Source organism: Sapajus apella, unplaced genomic scaffold (assembly GCF_009761245.1).
Source record: "Sapajus apella isolate SASKATOON/1434 unplaced genomic scaffold, GSC_monkey_1.0 scaffold1, whole genome shotgun sequence".
In the NCBI taxonomy this organism is placed as follows: Eukaryota; Metazoa; Chordata; class Mammalia; order Primates; family Cebidae; genus Sapajus; species Sapajus apella.
In genome coordinates, this window is record NW_022436941.1 from 52,866,203 (window position 1) to 52,885,410 (window position 19,208).

Consider the following 19,208-nt stretch of genomic DNA (forward strand, 5'->3'; position numbering starts at 1 on the left):
CTCAATTCTCCTCTCACAAAAAAAACCTTCAAGGACAAAACTAGATGTTATGAAGTGCTACATAGGTTATGAGATGAGTCACTAGCAAAGCCTTCAGTTTATGTATGCACACTTTCTGTAAGTAATATATAGTTTGTCATTAGTACAGCAGAAGAAATGACCAAGTATTTCCAAAGTTCATTTTGCAAAACATTGTAATAAATGTATTACAAAAGGGTATAACTGCTATGAGGAATAATTTTAGAAATCTAACATATTTTCCTTAAAATGTAATGTATTTTTGCACACAGGTGTTTTGCAAACAGGTGTTTGCAAAAATACTTCTTAATTAAATTCTTACCTCACAAGACTGCTTGCTTTCCATTATCTTTAAAATAGAGTCTTTCAAAGCATGATGAACAAACTGTGTAGCAGTGGCTTTCATATACTGCTCCATCAAGGTGCTTGCAAGTGTTGTGGCTCGAAATAGGGTAGTGGCTTCATCTACACAAATATTTACATTAGAAGATTATTCGTTAAGGACTCAATGTGACCAAATTGGAAATTAAGTGAATTCATTTTACCTCAACAGGAATAGCCTTTTAAATGTACCTTTTGCACGCAACATTGAAGTACTAATTACAATGACATCCTATACTTCTACAAGTTAACTCTGTAAGACTTTCAGATGTATTACCTCTTTATATCATAAACAGGAGAAGGGATTAACACTGCATGTTTATACTGAAAAATGAAGACTCAGAATGGTTATATGGCTTGTCTAAGATCAATTAGACAGCTAGTGACAAAATTAGGACCATAAGTCAGCTGCGCTGTCCAATGACCCCAGGCTTTGAAATTTGGGGATTTATTTAGGATTACAAATATAACACAAAATCTCAATATAGATTAATTAGCCTAAAACATGTCTGATGAGTTTCAGTAAAATTTTAATAAAATACAAATGCTGTCAGAAAAGATAAACTCAAGGTAAAATAAGGATCACAGTTTTATCTATTCCTTGACAAATTATATACCTTTATAATTTTTATAATGAGGAGGAAATAGTTCTAAACTTTACTATTTATTTGGGGAATCTAGAAGCAAGAACTGTTACTGAATCAAAGTGCTTGGCTGGAGGGGCAGGGAGAGGGTAATTATTTCAACGTATTTGTAAGTCATTAAAAACACTGTGCGTCCATCAGCTTGGGAACTACCCATCTATAAAAGCTAGAAATAAAATACAGGTGACACCCAACTTCTGTGCAATGAAGTAAAAATTAAGAGAATATAGTTAAGTATGCCAGACTTTTCTTGATAGTCAAGCACTATGAGCCATTGATGTGGACACAGATACCACTTTTCTTGGGGCTTCTAGTACTTATCTGCCAAAACCTCCATTAGAAATATTAGCTCCCCAAAGTAACTGACATAATCAGAACATCCAACTCCAATTTTTAATAAGGGAAATCAGATTAACAATTTGCAATATAATTTAACAATTTAGTATATTCAGAGATAGAGTCTATATATGCGTGATACAAAGTCTAAACCCAGTTTCTTAAAGTATCATAGCCATACTATACATAGCCATACTGTACCTTCCATGCTTATTTCTCTGTCATTTAGTGTGCACAACAACAACGATTCAAGCTTTTCATGAAGAAAAATCCTCAGTAGGATGCTGGCCAGTAGTGTTCGGTCTTGTCCACATACATGTGATAAAGCATAGACTACATGAAGTTCCTTCTGCAGTATAAGCTAAAATGACATTTTAAAAGATGGTTTAAAGTACACAGCATTAAGCATTCTTTCTTTCATAAGTTCTTATAATTAGAATGAATTCAGAGTCTACCTATTTCTAGTCTAATCAAAATCACACTATAATACAAGGTTTTTAATCTTCTCTGGCGTCACTGTGCCACTAAGCTATGAATTACTCTGTCTAGCTTAATGGATCTTTTATTAAATGTTTATGTTAATTCTAACAAAAATAATTAGACAAATAATACCTCCTTAAATTCACTGTACTCTTCTTCTGGCATGATTTTTTCCATAGAGTATCGTGCTCGAACACGCAGGGACCCTGGTTCAATACCTTTTAATGGTATATGGGAGCTGAGCAGAAACCATTCATCTGTGGCATGGCCTTTCTGTAATCGGCTCAACTGGCAACGCATAAATACTTGGGAAGAAAAACAAGCAATTATTGTCTAAAAAGATAACACGATAATTAGTCATGCAAGTAAATTTTCCTGTTGTTCAGTCTTCTCAATGGTGTTAAATGCTTTTCATTAAAGGAGTTTTCAGTAACATCACAAGTTCAGTATTTAACTGCTTCATTTATTTACTGAATGTACCATACGCTAAACTCTGATAGGTGGGAGAAGTATAGAGAGGATTGAGATGTGGTCTTTGAGTTACACAGCAGTCAGTTTATTCAAGATGGCAAGAAATCAGTCATGTGAACATTGACAAGTGCTGTTAACAGTGGTGAATGCTATTGGAGTACAGAGAAATCATATCTAATTCAGCCTGTGGAGGTGAAAGCTCCATTTTAAACAGGTAACCCTTAAGCTGCCAAGATCTGGAGGTATATCTAAGAAGAAAAGTAGTGAAAAAAGAGCACTTTAAATATAAGGCATGGCCTTCCTTCTGTGTCATTACTGTGGGGGTTGGATTTTATCGTAAAAGGGAAAACTAAAATTAGTACAAAAAAAAATTACAGAATAAACATTTTATAGAGAAATATTCAGGCTTTGATCTGTCTGTTAATACATATCACTTCTTTCCCTAAGCCTGAGTTTTAAGAAGGCATTAACCTAATTCACCCTGATGTGAATGGTAAATCCCACTGCCAACTGTTTTAGTAGCAGGATGGAAAGAGCTGTGCTGCTAAGAACAGGAACTGAGAGCCTTTGACTACCAGAAGTGAATAAATGACATATTCGAGGTTAAGGGTAATTTTTAAATAGAATTCTTTTTTATTTATATGCTAATGTAATCCCAGCACTTTGGGAGGCTGAGGTGGGTGGATCACCTGAGGTCAGGAGTTCGATACCAGCCTGCCCAACATGGTGAAACCCCATCTCTACTAAAAGTACAAAAATTAGCTGGGCATCGTGGCAGGCGCCTGTGATCCCACCTACTCAGGAGGCTGAGGCAGGAGAATCACTTGAACATGGGAGGCAGAGGTTGCAGTGAGCCAAGTTCCTGCCACTGCACTCCAGCCTGGGTGGTAAGGGTGAGACTCCATCTCAAAAGAAAGAAAACAGGAAAAATATAAAAAGTAGAAAGAAGAGATGAGGGTAAACCGTTCAAAAAGATCACTGTAATCATTTCCTTATTCTTCCTATTCATTGGAGAAAGGACAGTGGCTAGATATTTTAAAGTACTTAACTGTACAGTTGAATCAGGTTGGTGTTTTTCTTTCTTAGGTATATTCTTTCTCAATAATCAATACTTTAAGAAGTACAGAAAGAAACTATCTCAAATTATACTACTTGTATTTGTTTTAATTTTTAAGACTATTTCATTGCGAATTTTAAAAGTATATAAAACATGCTTTTTCTACTTTAGAAAGAGTTTCTGTATCAACTTACAGATATCAGGATCTTTGCTTTTCTTTGTTTTATTACTAAGAGTTATTTCAAATCTATTGATGTCAGGAGGAAGATCACTAAAGGAACAAGGAGAAAAAGAGTTAAGAAAATGTTTTAACATCAAACTACTTTATTCCTTTAGTTCTAATATCAAATAAGCCCCCTATTTCAGCTTAAAAAAAAAAGTGAGTGTGCTACTCTTATTTCACAACATATTGTATTATTTGGTTTACAGAAGACAAGCAAATTATATACTTTACCTACCATCTTTAACCTCCTAAATAATTCATTCAAATAAGTACTGGAAACCCTACTAAACATTTTGTTTTTTGACTTGCTAATTCATGTAAATAACTAGGTGGAAAAACCAAGGGCACAGCACTTCACAAATAAAGGTGAACATATAAAACAAAATATATATATATATATACACGTGTGTGTGTGTGTGTGTGTGTGTGTGTGTGTGTGCTGTTAAAACACCTGGATGTGGTACCTTGTTCTGATGGTTTAGATACAGAGACCAAAAGAATGGAAAGAAAGGAAATATCACAAAAGAAAATGATTAATGATAAAATAAGACTTACTCAAAGACAAACTCTTCTGACCATACTGGGTTTTGCCCTTCCCTTGCATGAGTTTTTGCTACTTGGACACTATTCAGGTAGATGTTACAATATGGATTAGTAAAATGTTTTACTGGAAGTTTATGGGCTTCTTCAATATGTAAAACAAGGCTGCTGACCTAAAAAAAAAAAAAAAAAAAAAAAAAAAAAAAAAACAACAACAACAACAACAAAAATTATTACCCCAGATTTCTAGAATTGCATTAAGTTTCAAAAGCAATTACTCATAAGATAAAAAAGCCCAATATAGTGACTTATTTTCCACCTTTTTTTCAGAAAATATGAGCTTTGGTTTTATTTTTCCTTTTTATATGACGTACTTAAAACATTAAAATATTTAAAATAATTCTTCCCACCTAAGAAGATAAAACAATGCAATTTTATTTTACAAGTTATTTCTACCATTATCTTCTTGGAGAAATACACCTTTTCTACCATAAAACAATGATACAGAGAAAAAGTCGAGAGGAAAATTCTTTATTCATGTAAGTAAACAACTGTCACTACTCAAATCAAAACCCTGCATGTTATATAATGCTTATCTAGAAGATTTTATTTCTATAAAATAGAGTTCCATGGCTAAAACTTTTTAAAACACTGACTCTGCCTTCTTATTTTATAGGAAAGGATACAAATATAAAAAATACTAAGTCATTTGTCAGTTTAGATCATCTCCCTTCTACTGTCAGGTCCTCTTTCTCTGCTGCAGTCAAATGCTCTACCACTGAGCTATACCCCACTAGGTCCTCTTTCTCTCTTGCCATGTACTACTTGTGTGGCCTTGGACAAATCAGTCCCTGTAAGCCTCATTTTTCTAATATGTAAGTAGAAAGTCTACACTACAGATTTTCATAAGGATTACAAACTAGTTGTCCCTCAGTATCTGCGGGACTGATCCCAACCCCTCCCCTTCTCTGTCCTGGCAGATAACAAAGCCCAAGGATGCTCAAGTCCCTTATAGAAAATAACATAGTACCTGCATAAAATCTCTGCACACCCTCCTATATGCTTTAAATCGTCTCTAGATTACTTGTAATACCTAATACGATGAACAGCATCATTGTGATACTATATTTTTATTGTATTTTTTTCTGAATATTTTTGACCCACGATTGGTAGATTCCACTGATGCAGAACCCATGAATGGGGGGGTCAACTGTATATGTAGATTACTGAATCTCACTGTCTACTGATACATAAAAAGTGCTTGAGAGATGTTAGCTATGATTATATTATACCTGCATATGTCAATTTAATGGCTCAAGTTTCATACAAAATACAACTTGCTCTTATTTGCGAAAATCCAATCTGATTTTTTATAGCTTACAAATGTTACAATGTTATGAACACATGGTGATTGTGTGTATATTTAAATTTCCTTGGGCAACAGCCAGACTTTGGGTTACAGGGACTATTTAGTCACTAAATATCAACCATTATCCACTCCCAGTAGAACAGTATATTAATCACTCAGCTTATCAGATAGTCACATGAAGAAAACAGACGACACTTTGGTCAGTAAATAAGTATTGTACCAAACTTTCTTTAAAAACCTCAAGTATGTCAAAATTTGCCTAACTTCTTCCAATTATACAGGGATTACTATAAAGAAAAAAGCCAATAAATGGAGGTTATAAAGTTACCCTTCTACAGGCAAAAAAGAGAAAGCCTACTCTTCACAAATGAAAGTAATAGGCATGTTATGGTTTCAAATAAGATTAAATATCTCCTAAGAGTTAAGCGGTACATTTCAAAAGCTGTTCTTCAGAATGAAAATCCCAAAAAAGTTTATTGGGATTAGTACTGTAAATCTGATGATCTTTTCAATGTTCTACTTTTCTGAAAGAAGCCAAAATAATTTTTTGAAGGAAAATTAAATGCCCAACAGAACAGTTTCTGTTATGGTGGTATAGTATTATTATTTTAAGTGGAAGAATAAATAATCTTTCTTATGTTTTTAACAGTTGGCATTATGGACTAAACATTCTCTTTCATAAAGAAGTAACGTTTTCCTGCTACTGAAGCAAGTGGCAGCTTAACCCCTCATAAGATATGATGCCCAAAACAGTTCACATAAAAATAAAACATAAAGGGCAAAATGTTAAAGCAAAATGTGACAACTACAAATCAAAGAAAATTAAGCTTCACCTGACGAAGGCGTTTATTGGATGTCCCTGGACTACTTTTCCGTAAACTGCAAAATGCCTGCAGAGCTTTCATCCAATCCTACAAAGAAAAACATCATTTCAAAGAAATATACACTAGTTTATTTGGTTTCCAAATCATCAATCAGTTTTTTCAAATTCAACAATTCTTTCCTTCTTTAGACTGCTTTTTCTGTTCTCAGACTATACTGCACTTTATTTATGCCCCAATAAAACAATAACCAAAACAATTATAATTCTGTATAAATCTTCGTTTGAATTTATGTATTAAATGCACCATGAGTGGCCATTAATTAGGCAAAAAATCAAATTTACATTAAAGAAATTGTTTCTCTCAAACACATACTACCTTGGGGAAATTAACTGTCTATGTTTAATGAAGCTGTTAACACTTGAGGCAAGCTTTGGTGGAATTTAATTTGATACATTTTGTGAGAAGGGGAGATGGCTCATTGCAAAACCAGCTGATACTGTGATGACTGATTCGATGACAAGGATGCTAATCTATACTTTAGACCATGATACAAGTAGAAATGTATAAGAGGACTTGGGTTATTTTTTTTAAGCTTCTCAAATATAACATTAGATTTAAAAAATTATTTCAGCCTAATATTCAAATCAAATTGCAGCCATGTTTTTTTTTAAATGTTTATCTAGTGCTTTGGGAGAAAGTAGAGAACTACTTAGGTTTATTAAAAATAAATATAAATATTCACTTTGGTTTTTACATGTTTCTGGAAAGCTGTGTACTACTGCTTTATTCAATTATGTTTTCAGTTTGTTGGCTATTTCAATGAAGCTGAACTTTGTCAATGTTTAGAAAATGTCTTTATATTAGAGCAAATTAAAACCAAATCAGTTACCATAGCTTTTTGAAATAGAAGAGAATAACCAGAGACCCCCACAGCTCACCAAATCAACAAAAACTGGAAATGCCATTAATGGAAATATAGAATATAGAAAGATTATGTATAAATACATTTTTTAAATGTTATAAGGCTTATAAAACATGCTAAAATGTCATTATGGTATGTGACATTTTTATTCAGAAAGAGGGACCACGATAAAATGACTAGAAAATAGGATACTGAAGTTTAAATTTCTATTCCTAACTCAATTTCTAACATTTTAAAAAACCATCTAACTTACCAAAATGTTTTGAGCCCTACCTTTCTCATCTAAAGATTAGAGATACATAGCCATAAAAATGTTATGTGCATTATCTGTGAAATGAGCATTTAAATGAGATAGTTTATAAAGATGTGAAATATGACATTTAATATGAGCCACAAAACACAGTGGCTTATTCAAATTTATGAGTCTCATGCTAGGATCCAGTTTTAAGGGCATGTTCCTCATATCTAGGGTTGGCAAAATTATATTTCCAACAAAGTCACTTTCACTTCTTAACCACCTTTAAATTCCTTTGAGTATCAGCAGAAATTTAGCCATATTTGTATAAAATACAACCATATACTCCAGTAATATTACGGTTCAAAGAAAGCAAAATTTAAAAATTTTAAGAGACAGTGTCCCAGTCTGTTGCTTAGGCTGGATTACAGTGTCTTGATCTTACTTGCTGTAACTCAAACTCCTGTGCTCATGTAATCTTCCTGCCTATAAGTCAGAACACCCAGCTTATTTTTTACTTTTGTTGTAGAGCTGGGGTCTCCCTTTGTTGGAAAATATTTTTTATTAAACAGTTTATTAAATATTATTTCTTCACAGAATTACTTAAAACAATACAAGCTATAAGAAGGACACTGCACATGGATTAATAGCTAGTGCTAAAGTAGACATTATATCTAGACTTGGCTTGAAGAACATGTAGAAAGGAAGATTCCTAAAAAGATCTTTCTTTGTGTTGACTGAACTTTTATTTTCAGACATAGAGTTCAACCAGTGAAGAATAATTAATGCTTGTTAGCAAAACTAACTGGCTTATCTTCGCATTGTACTGAGATTATAACCTTTACGCAGAGTATTTTAATGAGCATTCTCAGTTGGCCTCAAAGGTCAATTTAAAATGGAGTTTTCATTCCTAATAACCCTTCACTGTGTTTGTTTCTGCATTTATGCAAAACATTTTTTACATATGAAACGTCTCATTCCTTAAGAGATGATTAGATTTCAGGCATTCTTTCTATCACTTTATCTTGAATGCAGTCGTTTTCTATTCCAGTTAATAAAACATGGGCTAACACAAAAGTTTACAATAGTTTAAGAAACAGTAATCTCACCTCTGCTTGTTCTGGAGTTTCTCCTGCAAAGTAAAAGATGTAATGTTCTTCACTAAAGTGCTGAACTACTATCTGAAAACAGTTTGGCCTTTAAAATAAAAACGAAAATTATTAGGAAGCTTAATAGAAAATAGCAAAATATTTATACCAACTTTAAAAAACTCACAATTCACATAAAATTGTAATTCTTAATTTAGAGAAATAATTCTGCACTGTACCAGATCATTACCAAAAAAGGGTCGGTTGTATATATTTTAGAAAATTTTATGTCAGCACTATTAAAATATTATCAGTCTTTCAAAGTGTAAAGAACTTTCAATCAATTGTAAAAGACATCAGACATATAGTTACCCAAAAATTGAAGCTGAATTGCTAGAATTGCACACAGCTAATCTGAAAAGCTTTATATGCACTGGAAAAAGACTAGAAATGTTCTTAGACCAAAAATATTCTAAGTAATTATGTCTAAGGAGATTGTAGGTGATTCTATGTTTTCAAATTTTTCTAAACTAATTTTTCTTCACCGATTTTTCTTCACCTGTTAAAATGGAAACATCATCTCCTCATACATATGCTTGTTCTAGAGTTTAAATGAACAATTGTGTATAACAAATGTTCTTGTCTTCCTTTAGTATTATAAATCATTTGATATGTAAGTGCAATATTAGATAACAATTTATATCTCTTTTGGAAATGTCTTTCTAACTAGACTTGAAAATGTTAATAAAATTTATTAGGGGCCTGCATGTTTTTAGAGCTCAATAAATGTTACTTCTATTCCTGCTTTAAACAAAGATTTTATCTCACACTAATGTTAGGAGGCCACAGCAAAATACACAGAGCACAGGCTTAACACTATCTTTTCATGCTTTGAGAATGTCTTAAAAGTAATCATGGAAAATAGGAATTGGAAACTTCCAATTCCAAAAAGTTGCCTGTATCGGACTAACCATCCTGGCTGGATAAAATTTAAAACATTATACAAAACAAAACAAAACAAAAACTATTGGAAAGCACTGGAGAACAACCAAAGTAGCTGTCTGAGGAGCCAAGATCATACTATAATGAACCTGACATTCTCCATAGCTTTTCTGTTCAAGGCATTTGCCAGTTCCTAAGCTGTGTAGTGGAGATGCTAAGCAGAAAACAGTAGCTTAATGGCTAAAAAACTAACCAGAAATCCAGTAGTTTGACAGTGCTGGGAGGAAAAAAAATGGATTTCAGGCTTTCTATTAGGACCCCTTAAAGGGTTATGCCTTCATGATAAGGGTAAACCAGAAATAGAATAGCCTTCACCAGATGTACTATCACTACATCATCAGAACAATCCTTTATGGACATAGTAACTAACATCCATAGCTTCCATAGGTTTTCATGCACAATGTCTACCATTTAATCAAAATAAGTAGACACTACAGACATCAGGATTAAATGGCTAAAAGCTAAGACAAAAACAGCAGAAAGACATACAAATTATCCAGATATTGAAGACAGATAAGACTTTCAAGTAATTAAAATGTTTAAGAAAATAGGTAACAAGAAATTTGCCAGAAACTGGGTCTTTTAAAAACTGAAAATTCTAAATTGAAAAATGTAAGAAAATGAAGTCCTGAAAAAGTAATTTCACTGCAGAATGGTATATTAGTGAACTAAAAGACCAGAAGAAAATACAGTTTGGTACAGAGGAAAAAGTGATGAAAAACATAGAAAACAGCATGGGGAAAAGTGCAACTTTTTTAACAGGAATCCAAGAAGAAAAAAGACTGTGGCAGAACAACTGTTTAAATTAGACATTAACAGTTTAAATAGATACTAACCAAGGGTTTTCTACAACTGACAAAGAACATCAGGTCTCAGGTTGAAGAAGCACTACAAACATAAGGATAATTTTCTTTTTCTTTTTTTTAATTTACAGTAGGTAAATTTTGGTTTTACTGCTGAAAATATAAGGAAAAATCGCAAAACATCCAAAGAAAGTTGAGTGAGATACACTGCCTCTAAGAGAAAAGACAAAAATATATTACCTCAAAAACAGAAACAATTTGAAAGACAATGAAAATGTTGGAAGGCAGAAAACTATCTTTAAAATAGAAAAAGAAAATGACTGCCAATCTTAAACTTAATATCCAGCAAAACATTTTCATAAATAAATGTAAAGCCATCAATACCACAATAAGATCCAGCTATGAAAAAATGGTGTAAAAATTAATTACCACGTGGATATTCACTAGAATAACTTTTTATCACTAAGGCATCTTTCTACTTGTGCTTCTGTAAAGTAATGCAGTATTAAAAGTTAAGAAGTTTAATACAAGGAAATAGAGGACTTGGAGATCTCTTAATATTGAAAATAATCTGGAAAAATTACACAGCTGTGTAACTAGAGAACTGTGTAACCATGCAAGAAAAAAGCAATGCCATCCAACATTCATTCAGCATCAGGATGAGCAAGTACACTAATCACCTACTACAGAAGGCTGCTATTAAATTTCATATTAGACTTCACCTAAATGCCAAAGGTCAACATTTCAGGTTCTAGGTATACACAAAGCAGGAAATGTTCCATGCTGGCATTAATATGATAACATAAAGAAAAAGTATTAACATTAATCTACAATTTCCCCTGCTGTCCTCTGGTATTTGTATCCTATTATGATTCATTGTTTATCAACCTATTTTTAACTTGTCCTATTATATGGTAGAGATGTCATCTCATTTTCTTGAAATATATTTTGTTAATGCTATTTGCCTTGGCATTCAGTCTTTCTCACTGTTTCTCCTACTATTTCACAGAAAGGCACATATTAAAAAAAATAGCTTGATTGTAACCTAGCATACTTTGAAAAACATATTTTTGTTTTGTTTTGTTAGAGACAGGGTCTCACTGCTGTGGGTGTAGTGGTATACAGTCAGCCCTTTGCAAACATTTACTTCCTGGGATCAGACAATCCTCATACTTCACCCTCCTGAGTAGCTGGGACCATAGGTGGTGCGCACTACCACACCTGGCTAATTTTTTAAAGAGACGGGTTTCACCATCTCACCCCAGGCTGGTCTCCAACTCCTGGGCTCAAGCGATTGGCTTACCTTGGGCTCCCAAAGTGCTAGGATTACAGGTGTGAGCCACCGTGCCCAGCCTTAAAAAAAAAAAATCTGTTTTCTAAATGAGAGACTTTAGTTCTTACGAACATAACTTTTTCATACTAGGTTTCAGACTGAGTATCATTAAATATAACTCATAACAAAGACTTTTTTTTAAAAAGTATCTTCAAGTTCTTTTAAGTCACCTTCAACAAGAAACTGCACAAGCAGCAAGCTACAACCTTACAGCAAGTGGTAAATGTATATTTATTGCCTTCCCCCCTACCAGATAGAAACTCCTTTCTTGTTAGTAACCAGAATAGGAATCATTCAGAATCTTTAACTTGTGCTTCAAGGATCTGATCCTTCGTTAACTCTAGCAATTCTTTCTCCTTTGCTGTCAAGTGTAATGTAGATCTTTTGATTGTGCCAACAGATTTCCAATCTTAACTGCATCTGTTCATATAAAGTTTATTGAAATAATGCTAAAGCTTTTTGTCCGATCTTACAGATACTGCTATATTAATCTTAATACTTTAAGATTCATATCATTCCAGTTGTAAGTATCACTAGTGAATCATTTTTAACCTCACTTTTCCAAGGCTGAATTTCTGCCTGAAATCCATAAACTGTCAAAACATGTACATATAATTTGAGGAAGTTCACTCATTCTTCAGTAAATCTGCAAAATGAGTATCATTCACCAAAAAAGTTTTCTCCTGTAATCATAAACTTTTATCAAAACTCTTCTTTTGGACAGCTAACATGTTCCAGCATCCAACAGTAGGTACTTTGATTCCATTTCTCACATAAGACTGAAAACAGATGCAACTGAAGCAGCTCAGATTTTATTAGAGCCTCCATTTCATAATATTCAGGTCTACAAACATAAGACGATCTTCATATAAATCTTTAAATGTTCCTATCATGATGCTTCATCATCAATCATAAACTTAACTAGCATTTCCATAGGACCTTCTTTGTTTCAAATGTATTTCTTTTCTGGCCGAGTTAAATCTTTTTATGAGTCTAATTACTTTCCAGTGTTAGTCACCAAATTGCCCTTATGGTGGGAAAATAAATATCCGTAAATTAAAGCTAATATATAAAGTAGTAACAATGAAAAATATATCAAATTCATTATGTTATTTTCAAGAACTTCCTTATATATTTTACAGTGATAATTAAAACAATTTTAACTTGTTAATAGGAAAAAATGTAAGAAAATGAGACAGTTTCTGCTTGAACACAAAAAGTAGCTTCGTAAATTAAAGCTAATTTATGAAGTAGTAACAATGAAAAATATATCAAATTCGGCCGGGCGCGGTGGCTCACGCCTGTAATCCCAGCACTTTGGGAGGCCGAGGCGGGTAGATCACGAGGTCAAGAGATCGAGACCGTCCTGGTCAACATGGTGAAACCCCGTCTCTACTAAAAATACAAAAATTCAGCTGGGCATGGTGGCGTGTGCCTGTAATCCCAGCTACTCAGGAGGCTGAGGCAGGAGAATTGCCTGAACCCAGGAGGCGGAGGTTGCGGTGAGCCGAGATCACGCCATTGCACTCCAGCCTGGGTAACAAGAGCGAAACTCCGTCTCAAGAGGAAAAAAAAAAAAAAAAAAAAAACTCTCTCCAAATGTTATGCACCATTCTTTTGCCCCAATAAAATAATGAATTAGAACAGTTTTTTCAGGATGATAGGATTTCAAGTGTTATAATTTTTGAAATATAAAACATTTGTTAAATATTTGTACTACAATAGGATGATTAAGTATAGCAGCCTCACTATTTGGGTGTGATCATTTCCAGCCACAGATCTAGGCACAAAACGGCCTCCTCATTCTATCAGGATAATCCCATTCCTTTTACCTCAGGTAACCCAGAACTAAAAATTGGCTCAGAGGTGGCTCAACAGCATATTTTCAAGATTTTTAATAATTAAGGGAGTGAATGCTTACAGCCCTTTCTCTGGTGCTGTTTGCCACCTTGCTACCACGTAGGGAACTGGCTTGAGGAAGAATTCAACCCACAAGAAGGGTGCAGAGTAGAACGAAAGACAAAAAGAGCCAGATGTCTGATCCAACCACATTTGAAGGCTAAGATTCTTAGGTGTTGAAGGAGGGGGTAAGAAATCTCAAGAAATCCTATCTTGAGAAATCTCAAGAGTTGTTTTGGAACAACTCTTTATGAGGTATTAGAGAGTATTCAGGGGAGGAAAAGGACGGTATCTTTGTAAAATGAATTTATGGAGTAATTCATACTATTTTAGAGATCCACAATATAAACACTAAGGCTACAAAAACCGTGCTATAAGTAAAACTATTTGTTCAATCGGCATTTCCCAAACCTGTTTGATCATTTTTAAAAACTGTCAAAATCACATATAACACTAATGTGATCTCCTAAACACACTCTGAAAAAAGAAATGACAAGGCTATGTATTTTAGATATTTCTCTTGAAGAGAAATATTTCAACAGGATAAAATGTACAGAAATGCCATCCTGCAGCAGAAAAACAAGCTGTTGAAACATTTTTTTAACTGCCTTCTTATTAATCATAACAATGAGTAATAAAAGCGGTAAGTACATCTAAGAAGACTGGGATGGATTACTGATAATATTAATGGTGAAAGGTAAAGAAAGGGCCTTGTTCTTGAGCAAAAATCCAGATGTAATCAAGAGCTGGATTTGTCTTGTGATGTTTAGAATTCAGCTTATACATTTATATTCATTTTTAAAAACCAAGAAAGTCAATGTAAGAAGAATGCTTTTTTTATTTCAAATACATTTTTCCTATCAAAACAATTTTAATATTATTTTTAAATGTTAACTTTCTTAAGAACTTGCTTACAGAGTTAATAGCAGAATTGAGTGCACCTAGTAGTGTTGGGTGCACTGAGGTAAAAGCATGTGAAAAAAACAGGAAAGGTGACAAAGACTCTAAATCACTCAAAAGACTGCTGGTGGGGGCAGGGAGAAAACATATACTACAGGAAATGTCATTCTAAAGATTTCTATGCAGTACAATGGAGTAGACTTTATGCATATGTTTGTCTAAAATTAAGCAAAGAAGGCAAAAATTACCTAGAAAGTAAATCTGCTTTTAGAAGATGATTTAGGGCTCTCAAAATTGGTTTGCTTAGTTTATACCCACTATTTAATTGCTAAGACAATTCCAAAAGAAAACCATCTTACCTGTCAAAGAGACTATCATGAACAACATAGACAGAACAGACACTGAGATCTATTAATCCTTTTGGTTTTGTAGCTCGTTTTTCACTTTCAAAATAAATAAGTTGGGCATCACTACCCTCTAAGATAAAATACAAATTTTTCCAACGTTTTCCTTTGCCTGTTTTTTTAAAAAAAAAAAAAAACAAACAAAACATTGTTTTAGCCAAACAATAAATTGTGAAGTCCTATATATTAGTGTTGCTGAAAATAATATGAATCAATTTTTATTCCAAAGCTTATGTAATATGCCAATTCTTACATAATGAGAAAATGCCTGTAACGAACATGTACAAAAATATCTTGTTGTATTACTTGTTTTAATTAATCACAGAGTAAATGGTGAGAATACCTTAACTATATCTTCAGATATTTCAACATGATGAAATCATCAGAATTCTTGTTTTGGAGTAATTATTTTCCAGCTTTAAGAAAAAATTCTTCACTAAAGGACACCCCTAGCCACAATTCCCCAACATGCCTTTATGTCAAATTGAGGAAAATCTGTAAAATATCAATACTATGATGGGACATGTGCCATAAGGAGTTCCTCAAAGGGAAAAAAAAAAAAAAAAAAACCATGGGCGGAAGAAACAAAGATTCTGGTTGAAACTGTAGACCTTTAATATACCTACACTCTAATTTTGAAGGATGCTTATATGTAGGCTGTAAACAAGTGTCAATTATTAATAACTCATGTCAAAACAACTTATTGACTATGTATTACAATAATTTGGAGCTCCATATTTACAATGTCTCTGTCAAATGGGTTAATGAGAAAATTCTGAAATTACTTACCCTTTTTCAGAAGATAACCTTTCTTAACAATATTTTTATAAAAGGCATCCTTTGTTTTACGACGGATGGTATTATAGATTTCCTTGCCATCCACCGTGTCATTGAGTACTTGTTCTTGATCCTGAATTTTAAAAAACATTAAAATTATTTTATAATTCTTGATGGAAATGAGGTAAAAATCTATTAAATACCAATTAAAAGCCAAAGTGCTTAAAATACTAAAATCTAGATGTACATAACACATAAACAGTCTTTTGCTTTCCAAAGAAATTCTCAGAAAGGTTTACTTATTTTTTCCCAAGAACACAGACAACTTTCACAGAAAGGTTTCCTTGTCATTCCCAAGAACAAGTTGTCTTTTTCTAACTACAACTAATAAACTATTTTCAAATACAGTCAGTTATATTTTACAGCAAACAATGTTTTAAAAACATAAACTTGTCCCAGCATAACTAAATTAGGACCCAATGTAAGCATAAAGCAAAATCATGTTTGCTTATGCACAATTATGTCTGTAGAAATGCTAGGTGAATACAGACAACAGTACCCAGGTAAACTAAGAAATAATAATGTACAAAACATACACACCTCAAATACCTAACAGTTCCCTCAATTCACTAAGTGTGTCACATGCTACACCCATCCATCCATAGCTGGTGTTATAACCCTGATATCAGATAATCCTCCTCTGCCATTCTGCAACATTCCTATGCTTCAACCTTACCAATGGCCATTTCCACATGTAAACTTCAGGCCTTTTTTCAAGGTAAAGTGCCATATTTATTGTAGTATGTACATATTTGTTAATCATTTTGTATGTATAAAACTAAGCAACATATTAGGTTCTTACTTTCTTAATGTATCACTGATGAAATTTCTAAGTGTTACACCCCTAACCTCACCTTTCCCAAAAGCCCTGTGATTTTTATTGCCCAATTTTGTATAATGCCATTTTTAGGATTGCGTGTTACATTTTGGCAGAACTGACATAAATTGCTAAATCCCCTGAAAAAAAGAATTATATCAGGAAGCCTTTATTATGATCCTTCCAGAATAAACGAATCTTCAATTTTACTATCAAGGTGAATTGGACTCAGTTTTAGTTTTTCTATTTCTTTTTGGCGTAGTTCTTACTATGTTGCAAGCATTAATATTTTATGATTTTCAGTCCATATTACAAACTTCATGGTTCCATTCAATCCTCTTATAAATCTAAGATATGCTGTGGGATTTTCATAATTCTCTCTCTCCTATATCTTGAAACATTATGCTGTTTCAGCATCCTAGAAACTATTCATCATTACTTAGAATTATTCCCAAGTATGCTAAAAAAAAAATCCTAAAATAATAAAAAACAGAAGAATGAATTGCCTACAACAAGGCTGACATACTATGGCATCCATGCTAAATCCAATCCACCACCTGTTTCTTATACATAACGTTTTATTGGAACACAGCCATGCTCATTCCCTAACATCCCGTCTGTGGTTGCTTCCAAATAGGCAGACTTTAGTAGACAAACTAAATGAACTACAAAACCCTAAATATTTACTATCTGGCCCTTTACAGAAAACTTCTGCCAACACCTGGCCTAGAGGATGATGTGACAATGAAATAAATCATCTCTATTGCATCACTCTGGGCTTGACAAAAATGCTGACAAAAAAGCCCAGAGTGATGCAATAGAGATGCAGCATCCTTTGGAAAAGTATAAAAGGGTTTTTATAAGCAGAACTCTTTATTTTCTGCTTATAAATGGTAAAGAGAAAAAAATGACACAGGAAGATGTTTGACAATTAGAAAAATAATAAGATGACTGCAAAGAAACAGCAGAACTAATGATGGCAGAATTGATTTTGATAAACAAATCTCAGGCTGTGATTTTTCAGTGATGATATACTTGAATTTCCTCAAACTCAAGCAGCACTGAGTGAACCATATTATTTATAAGGGAAAAAAGGAAATATGATGTTCTCATCTGATCAGTTATTAAACAGGAAGAATGTCACCATGCAATATTTTGTGATAAAAACCTGGATTATCCTGTTTTGCTAAAAAGAAATGAGAGACTATTGTTTAAATTTCTATGTACATCAAAATTTACTTAACATGATTTGTGAATAGACAAACATTAAAGGCCATTTGTATAAAACATTACTGAAAGTAAACATATAACAGAAATTTTTAAATTTACTGATCACTCTCCAACATCAGTGTTAATTGGTGTTTTAAAATCTAAACAAAAATATTTTACAAGTATGGTGCAAAGGACACTGTACTATCCAACAAAATTATGAGCCATCAAAGTTTTCAAAAGTACTACATTTTGCTCGCACCTGTAATGCCAGCACTTTGGGAGGCTGAGGCAGGCCAATCACCTGAGGTTAGGAGTTCAAGACCAGCCTGGCCAAAGGCTGAAACCCTATCTCTACTAAAAATACAAAATTAGCCAGGCATGGTGGACACGCCTGTAATCCCAGCTACATGGGAGGCTGAGGTAGGAGAATCGCTTGAACTTGGGAGATGGAGGTTGCAGTGAGTGGAGATCAAAAAAGAGTGAAACTTCATTTCAAAAAAACAACTGCATTTTGATAATACAAAAACAAGAAAGAGTCATAAGCTAGATTTCAGTACTGATGTATTTAAAATCTGGAATTGGTACTGCATTTGATAGATACAATGCAAGAAGAACCAAAGTAATTACAAGTAGAACATATCAGACATGTATCCGATTCTAAATCTGGAATCAGAATTTACAAGATGGCTGTGTTCCAGGTCTGTGCATGAAGGGTAAAGAACTGTTAGTTGCACTGAAAAGATTGTGCATTTCAGGTATGTAAACCTTTCTAACCATGAAAACATGAAACAAAAATTTGGGTGTGCTACATTTGAATTCTTAATACATTTTCCAATGAAATTGTTTTTGGATTATACTTTGATTCTTGCTGATGCGAATTATTTGTAAAATGACTTCGGAATATAAAACCTTAGAGGTACTGCAGATTTGGCTCCAGACCACCACAATCAAGCCAGCCATATAAATCTTTTGGTTTCACAGTGCAAGTAGAAGTTATGTTTACAACTATACTATGGTCTATTAAGTGTGCAATAGCATTATGTCTAACAATGTACTTGTGTTAATTTACTTTATTAATAAAACTGTTGGTCCAGCCAAGGTGGTTTACACCTATAATCCTAGCATTTTGGGAGACCAAGGCAGAAGGATTGCTTGAGGCTAGGAATTCAAGACTAGCCTGGGCAACACAGTAAGACATTTCTACAAAAAATATTAGCTAGGCACGGTGGTGTACACCTGTAGTCCTAGCTGCTGGAGAGGATGAGACAGAAGAATTGCTTGAGCCCAGGAATTCAAGGTTGCAGTGAGCTACAGTTGCACCACTGTACTGCAGCCTGAGTCATAGGGCAAGACCCTGACTCCGGTCATCTAGGCCTTCACTGAGTCTCTTGCCTTGATACTGATATCTGCTGA

At 33.6% G+C, this 19,208-nt stretch overlaps 2 protein-coding genes across 6 annotated transcripts in view; one reads left to right on the forward strand and one right to left on the reverse strand.

Annotated features, from left to right (window-relative positions):
- Positions 1-10,928, forward strand: part of CCNH (cyclin H) — a 50,691-nt gene extending 39,763 nt beyond the window's left edge. The window contains exons 10-12 of one of the 4 annotated variants that reach the window (XM_032276617.1): positions 3,648-3,766; positions 4,597-4,689; positions 10,525-10,928. The gene's annotated coding sequence lies outside the window, so the exon portion shown is untranslated. Of the gene's footprint in view, positions 1-2,038; positions 2,293-3,647; positions 3,767-4,596; positions 7,879-10,524 lie in introns of those variants that run through there. The other 3 variants (XM_032276620.1, XM_032276631.1, XM_032276609.1) reach the window with 3 other exon arrangements.
- The window catches only part of RASA1 (RAS p21 protein activator 1), a 114,510-nt gene that overhangs the window by 14,440 nt on the left and 80,862 nt on the right, over positions 1-19,208 (reverse strand). For both annotated transcript variants that reach the window (XM_032276581.1, XM_032276589.1), the window contains exons 10-18: positions 15,719-15,839; positions 14,885-15,041; positions 8,610-8,697; positions 6,353-6,430; positions 4,166-4,323; positions 3,582-3,658; positions 1,992-2,164; positions 1,581-1,740; positions 341-483 (exon numbers count right to left, since the gene is read on the reverse strand). In XM_032276581.1, coding sequence (XP_032132472.1) covers positions 341-483; positions 1,581-1,740; positions 1,992-2,164; positions 3,582-3,658; positions 4,166-4,323; positions 6,353-6,430; positions 8,610-8,697; positions 14,885-15,041; positions 15,719-15,839 — 1,155 coding nt within the window. The remainder of the gene's footprint in view (positions 1-340; positions 484-1,580; positions 1,741-1,991; positions 2,165-3,581; positions 3,659-4,165; positions 4,324-6,352; positions 6,431-8,609; positions 8,698-14,884; positions 15,042-15,718; positions 15,840-19,208) is intronic.